The sequence below is a fragment of the Rhincodon typus genome, chromosome 6 (assembly GCF_021869965.1).
Source record: "Rhincodon typus isolate 14 chromosome 6, sRhiTyp1.1, whole genome shotgun sequence".
In the NCBI taxonomy this organism is placed as follows: Eukaryota; Metazoa; Chordata; class Chondrichthyes; order Orectolobiformes; family Rhincodontidae; genus Rhincodon; species Rhincodon typus.
This window is the reverse complement of record NC_063337.1, coordinates 39,950,409-39,958,263: the sequence shown is the minus strand read 5'-3', so window position 1 is coordinate 39,958,263 and position 7,855 is coordinate 39,950,409. Positions and strand designations below refer to the sequence as shown.

At 42.0% G+C, this 7,855-nt stretch overlaps 1 protein-coding gene across 1 annotated transcript in view; it reads right to left on the bottom strand.

Annotated features, from left to right (window-relative positions):
- Positions 1-7,855, bottom strand: part of LOC109922528 (rho GTPase-activating protein 20-like) — an 89,504-nt gene that overhangs the window by 44,361 nt on the left and 37,288 nt on the right. The window contains 4 exon segments of the mRNA XM_048598461.1: positions 692-769; positions 3,061-3,145; positions 4,324-4,365; positions 5,092-5,241. Coding sequence (XP_048454418.1) covers positions 692-769; positions 3,061-3,145; positions 4,324-4,365; positions 5,092-5,241 — 355 coding nt within the window.

Sequence of the window (7,855 nt, the reverse complement as noted above, 5' to 3'; positions counted from 1 at the left end):
TCATCAGAAAATGACCCTTCTGATGAAGGGTCTAGGCCTGAAACGTCAGCCTTCCTGCTCCTGTGATGCTGCTTGGCCTGCTGTGTTCATCCAGCTCAATACCTTGTTATCTCAGATTTTCCAGCATCTGCAGTTCCTACCATCTCTGATACGTTGCAATTTATGTCATTTATGCTCAACTGTTGAAATATAAAAGATGTTGAAGGAGTATCGATGTTGTGGTCTTATCAAGCTAAAATTAACCCAAAAGCACCATGTGTATGCAATAAAATGATGCTACTCTGCTCTTAAAAGTTCTTAAAGCTTCAATAATACTATAATCCAATTCTGAGTCAACAGTGACACTATTCATCATGTCATAAATTTATAACATGAGAATTTTTCTGCATGGAAAACTATTTGACTGTCTGAAATCTCAAAATAAAGTTAGGATATATTTTGATTTACAATTCTTTCTTAATGAAGTTTTGAAATTTAAGGGCATCAGTTGTACAATTGTCATATATAGTCATATGGTTAATCTAAAATAATTGAATCCTGATGTGATTTTGGAGAACTTCTAACATACAAAGGTTCCAAAGAGCAAGGTAACTATAAAATAGCTTGAATAATTAATTAGGCTATAAAGTTGAAAAAATATTAAATGTAGCAAACTTAGTCTAAAAATAGGTGCAATTTGTTATTGACTTACTGTAATGCCAAACTGCTGAAGTGTCATGGCAACAACATCATATGCCGTATCTGTATTGTTCACAGTCAAGACCTTTGACTGAAAGACAGGCAAAAAAAAAATTAAAAATGCAATTTGAATTTACATCGATTCCTCCATAAAAGGACAGCGAACTCTTTACTCTTGTCAAGCAATTTCTCAGATCATATCTCAGATCATGTTCATGGCCCCAGTCAAACTTATGAGGGCATTTATTTCTGAATATGAACTTGGCAAAGTTCAGACAGAATGGCCTCTCAGTTAGCTGTTATTGACTGTGTCTCGTATCATGAAATCAACTTTTTCAGATGCACAGGGATGATTTTTACTCCCAGGTAGAATGAAACAGGTGACTCTTAGAAGAGTTACACTGACTTTCAGACATCATGTCAATATATTTGATAAGACTAAGGCTGAGATATTAATAAAGAAATGCTATGGAATCAATTGCTCCTGTCTCATTCCTCTCTATTGTTTACATAGGTTTCTAAACTACGTTGGCAAACTGAAGTGCTGATTACCAATTCAGATGGTTCACATCAATTAGTTCCAAAAGCTAATGCATGCATGGATGCAGAGCAGCTTAGTGCTTCTTCTTTTCAGGTGTTTAGCAAGAACAAACATTCACAAACCTACTCAATGAAAATAACTAAATATTTTCTAGTCAACCTTTGCCGAAAGGTTACAACACACTCTTTTTTGACCTATTTCCTAATCAGTCGGTTCAGAGCTGTTATGACACACTTCCAGAGTGGGTAGGACACTACCACTGCACCACATAAATCCTTAGTGAAAAGGACTAGATATTTTCTAACCAACCTGTTCAGAGATGTTATTTACACACCTATGGAATAAGATGGGACTTGAACCTGGACATTCTGGTTCAGAGATAGGAATATTACTTCTGTGCCACAGGTGGCCTAGTGTAAAAGATTACATGCTGTATATTAACTATATACAACGGTCAACTCTGATGATGGATAAGCAAACTCATTGGGTAACAAATAAACTACAACATTTTCATCTGGCTCATCAGGGCAAGGCTCAGGAGCAAGGCACATTTTTACTCCTATTCATTCAGGGGCTGTGGGTATCACTGGCTGAGCCAGCATTTGTTGCCCATTTATTGAGAAGGTGGGGTGAGCTGCCTTCTTGAACCACTGAAGTCCAAGTGCAATAGATAGACTCACTATGCCCTTCGGGAGGGAATTGCAGGATTTTGTCCTGATGACACTGAAGGAGCAGCACTATATTTCCAGGTCAGGAGGCTTGGAGGAAATCTTGAAAATGGAGGTGTTCCCATGTATCCGCTGCCCTAATCCTTCTAGATGGTAGTGGTCACAGGGTTGAAAGGTGATATCTAAGGAGCCTTGATGAATTTCTACAGTATATCCTGTAGATGGTACACACTGCTGCTACTCAATGTCAGCAGTGGAGGGAGTGAATGTTTATGGATGTGGTGTCAAACAACTTGGGTATCATGCTTCTCAAATTTTGTTGGAGCTGCACTCATCCAGGCAAGTGAAAAGTATTCCATCGTACTCCTGAACAGTGCCTTTGGGCAGTCAGGATTGGAGTTACTTGCTGCAGATTTCCTAGCCTTTGACCTGCTCTTTTAGCCACTGTATTTATATGGCTAGTCCAGTTCAGTTCCTGGACAACGGTAACACCTAGGATGTTGGCGATCAGGGATTCAGCAATGGTACTGCTATTGAATGTCAAGGGCAATGGTTAGATTTTCTCTTATAGGTGATAGTCATTGCCTGGTATTTGTGTGGCACAAATGTTACTTGCCACTTTTCAGCCCGAACCCGAATATTACCTAGGTCTTGCTGCATTTGGACATGGACTGCTTCGGTGCTTGGGTAAGAGTTTGTCACTTCGCCTCCCAGAGTTTGGCTTATAATTAGAACATAGAACAGTACAGCACAGGAACAGGCCCTTTGGCCCAGCATGCTGTGCTGAACAATTAAAGAATGAGTCAGATGAAAGTGAGTAAAGAAAAGACACTTCTTCTGATTGTTTTAAAACAATCTTTAAAAGGTTTTTCCAATTGTTATTTCAATAATTCCAGGCTTCGGCAGAATTTATAAAAGCTTGAAAACAGCACATAAGAGATGACCAGATGCTGGTCAGGTGCAGATACATGGGCTGAATGGCCTCCTTCTGCATTGTAACATTTCCATAAAATCGTACAATGAATGAAAGGAAATTCCATGCTGGGCACAACTCGATTAGTTTTATTTTGTGAGTACATGATTCAATAAATTGTTTAATTAAACAAACATGGAACGTGACATGAGAAGTTGATGAAGCCTGGACGAATTCAAATGTGGGAACATGTTACTTACATATACACAGCTCCCAACATTTCTGGTAACTATCTTCAAAGGAATACTTCTAGGATGCTCTTTTTCCTTCTCTTCTTTAATGCAACTGAAAATGACAAGGTGAGGGAGGGAGTGACACAAGTAATATTCAAGAATTCTGCATTTGAGATACAGTATGCCCTGTTTAATATTACCCTGAGTCACATTGCTCAATGAAAATACAGGCTCCATTAACTCATTAAATTTTTAAGAAAAACATCAGTTTCATGTTAAAAGATCACTTCCTGCTGGTCTGATATAAAGCTGTGTGATCTGACCACTGTAATTTTGGAGTATGTCTCCTACTCCCGAACCCAACCTGTTCCTGCTGACCCCACAACTTGCACTGGCTGCTGCAACCTGACCTTGCTGTCAACATTCTATTTGCAGTCTCTGTCACTTCCTTGACTCACCTTTTCACTAATCCTTTCTTTCACCAAATCTTCCATTGCCCTTCACCACTTCCCCCTCCTGAACCTGTATCCCCATTCAAGGTCATGATGCAATTTGAAGCCAAAGCTTCAGGTTCGTGAAGACACAAGTTTCAATTGTGCAGAAGGGCCAAGCTGGGGCCTGCTATAAAAACAGCCTGAGTGCCCTGTTAGCCTGCCCTCCTTCCCAATTTTCCAAATGGTCTCTTCCTTCCCAATCATTATTCTGAGCTTTCTGACCACTTGCTGCTGGAGACTACACTCACAATGCCCAGCCACTTATTTATGTTCATGTATCCCAGCCGGGCTGTCCATTTGGCCTGCTTCAGGTGGAAGCCTGTATCAGATTATTTAATTAAGGCCCTGTTGTCAAGGTCAGCAGAACCTCTATGTCCCTGACATCCTCCACCCTTCCCCAGTAATGTCAGAGTAAATTAAACTAAACAGAAAAGTAAATTGGGAACAGACACACAGTGGTTCTTAATATATCCATTTCAATTTATTCTCAAACTTCCTCTCCCTCCATGCATTATCTTTTCTGTGACGCCTCTTGAACTTGGAGCCAGTTGGAATGTGGATTGATTATTCTGATTTGATATGGCTCCCTCAGGTTCCTATAGCACCTTCCGAAGGTGGTCACACCCTTGCAACACAGGGAATCATGGCAGTTTTAAATTAATTCACTAGCTTGCCCGTAATCAAATCAAAAACCATTTTCTTCCCTCACAATTTTAATATGTTGGCCTTCAAGTCTTACAATTATGTCAGAGTGCTAAAATCACATAAGTAATTAAAAAAATCTCTGTGGTTCTACCTGTAGAGGCAAGATAGCCATTTCTCTTTCTGTTCTGGTGAGCTGTAACAAAAAAAATCCATTAAACTTCAAAGAGAACACCAAGTCTTGCTAGCGTAGAAAATTTTTCACAAAGAATCTCCTCAATTAGACTACATGATTTAGGTGTTAGATTAGTTGAGGCTAGAATTTGGGATATTACTTTGCAAAGGTTTCTTGTAATCGTCTATTTGGCTGAATCAAATGTGGGCAGAAGGGATTTTATATTTACTCCCTTTAGAACATTTTAAGTCCTACAATCCTCTAGCATTCTACCATATCTCGGATTATCTAATTAAACTAAAGCAATCTTTTAAGTAATTGTTTATATCGATTTCTTTGCTCTGTCCCACATAAATAAGCATGGTGCAAATTTTAAGTCATGCAGCACATCATTGAGCACATATATATGTGGTTTACTTTTTGCCTTTGAAATATGGCATCCTTAACTGGCCTGTACATTTCCCCTTTCAAATTTACTCAGCTGATTATTGATTTGAGGTTGGTTGATTGATTTCACATTTAGATGATACTTAATAGCTCCGATTAAAACACTGGTCGCCTAGTTTACATTTATGGGATAGTACCATGACCATGAGTGGGATAGACAAATTCCTGGCACCTGTGGAATTATTAACCATATAAAAAAAAAAGTGATCTATACAAAATAAAAGTGCTAATTATGACCTGCACTGAAATTGTTACCAATGTTTTGATCAGTCAGTTTTGATCCTGGAACGATATAACTACCTGAATGTAGCCACGCAATTAGTTGTGGGCCAACCCATCACAAAGGAAAGTTCAGGATTTGTGGTCCCTTCACACACTTCGTCCATGCAGGATGCCATCCAGACCTCACAAACCTTGACACGTTTTTTCAGCTTGAAATGGGATGCAGACCTGGGAATGAAAACAATGGGAGGAATTATATCAAACAATCATAAAAAAATGCCAAAGAACTGCAGATGCTGGAAATCTTAAGCAGAAACAGAAATTGCAGGGAAAGCTCAGCAGGTCTGGCATATCTGCGGAGAGAAAACAGAGTTAATGTTTCAGGCCCATTCTGAAGGGTCACTGGACTCGAAACATTAACTCTACTTTCTCTGCACAGATGCCGCTAGACCTGCTGAGTTTTCCCAACAATTTGGGATTTTGATTCATTCTTATAACATCGCTGTGCGTATAGCAGACAACAGTAATTACACCCATCCCTTAATTTAAATCTGAGCTATGACTGTCCTTTTTGCAATTTGCTGAGTTTTATTTTCTCAGATCATACTCACTTTTCCGTATTCTTAAAGGAAAATGGAAGCTTCAGGTGAGTACGTGCCGCCTATTATTATATCGCTCTCAAGATCCTAATCTGACTGTTTTGTTCATAACATTTCTGAATTGATTCTTTGTTTCTTTTTATCTTATCTCTATGTTGGCCTTTCCCTTGTTTATAGTTTACTGCAGGTGACAGTTATTTGTCTGTGTGTGCGTTGCTGCAGGTGACAGTTATTTGTCTACGTGTGGATTACTGGAGTGATAGTTATTTGAATCAGAGATAGTAGGAACTGCAGATGCTGGAGAATCCGAGACAACAAGGTGCAGGGCTGGATGAACACAGCAGGCCAAGCAGCATCATAGGAGCAGAAAGGCTGACGTTTCGGGCCTAGACCCTTCATCAGAAAAGGGGGAGGGGAAGGGGGTTCTGAAATAAATAGGGAGAGAGTGGAAGATGGATAGAGGAGAGGATAGGTGGAGAGGAAACAAAACAGGTCGAAGAGGCGGGGATGGGGCCAGTAAAGGTGAGTGTAGGTGGGGAGTTAGGGAGGGGATAGGGCAGTCCAGGGAGGACGGACAGGTCAAGGGGGCGGGATGAGGTTAGTCGATAGGAGATGGGGGTGCGGCTTGAAGTGGGAGGAGGGGATAGGTGGGAGGAAGAACAGGTTAGGGAGGCGGGGACGAGCTGGACTGGTTTTGGGATGCGGTAGGGGGAGGGGAGATTTTGAAGCTTGTGAAATCCATATTGATACCATTGGGCTGCAGGGTTCCCAAGCGGAATACGAGTTGCTGTTCCTGCAACCTTCGGGTGGCATCGTTGTGGCACTGCAGGAGGCCCAGGATGGACATGTCGTCTGAGGAATGGGAGGGGGAGTTGAAATGGTTCGCGACTGGGAGGTGCAGTTGTTTGTTGCGAACCGAGCGTAGGTGTTCTGCAAAGCGGTCCCTGAGCCTCCACTCGGTTTCCCCGATGTAGAGGATTTCACAAGCTTCAAAATCTCCCCTCCCCCTACCGCATCCCAAAACCAATCCAGCTCGTCCCCGCCTCCCTAACCTGTTCTTCCTCCCACTGATAGTTATTTGTGTGTGTTTGTGTGCCTGTGTGTTACTGGGGTGACTGTTGTTTGTGTACGTTACTGGCATACTAGTTATTTTTGTGTTACTGAGGTGGCTGTTTCCATGGCGACCTGGGGAGTTGGGGTGGTGGGGGGCTGCTGTTACAGAGTCAGGCTTTTGGCAGGCCTGTTGTGGGTAGGTGTTGTTAAGGACCGGTGATTGTCGGGGGTGGGGGGTGCAGCGATGGGGGCAGTTGCTGGAAGAAGGGTTACCTAAGGTGTTTAACTGAATTCCGTTTTACAGAGAGTGACCCTGCTTTCAAGTGGCTGTTAATCAGCTCCAGATCACCCAGCAGTAAACCAGAGCCTTCCCTGCTCCCTCCATCTGTCAAAATGGTGGTGCAACGCAAGACACGGTCAGCCTCCTTGACCCCCACCTGCTCTCCTGCCTTGCTCTTCCATTGACTGTCTTCCCTCCATCCCATTGATCCCCAGGAGATGGAAAATTCTGGTCTATTCTTTCAGTTGCCTGTGTATAACTAAAGAAAGAAAGACAGCCTAATCCGTTGGAGGGAATTTCTCTGTAGAGTCACAGCCCTTAGATGAAGTATCTCAAATTTGGTCAGCGGTTAGGGATAGGAGTGTGTAACAATGAGTCGAGCAGGTAGAGGGATCCAGGAGGTAGTGCTGAAGAAGCCTCAGCCCTTAATCTTGTCTAATAGGTTGGAAATTCTTGCTCCCTGGGTGGATGAGAGTGAGGGCTGTGGGGAGGATGAGCCAATTGACCATAGCACCATGGTATCGAGAGCCATTCAAGAGTTGGGGGAGAAGAGAGAAATGTTGTAATCAGGGATAGTATAGTCAAGGTAATAGGCACTGTTCTCTGTGACCAGGATCGAGAGTACTGGCTGGGTTCAGGATATCCCATCTGGGTTGCAGAGGAATTTAGAGTGGGAGGGGAAAGACCCACATAGGTACCAACGATAAACTTAGAAAGAAAAAAAAAGGTTCTGTTGAGGACATATGAGCATCTCAGGGCTAAATTAAAATGCAGAACCAAAAAAGGTAATAACCTTTGAGCAATTACCTGAGCCACGAGTAAATTGGCACAGGGCTAACAAGATTAATGAGGTAAACGTGTGGTTCGAAGACTGGTGTGGGAGAAATGGGTATGAATTCTTGGGACATTG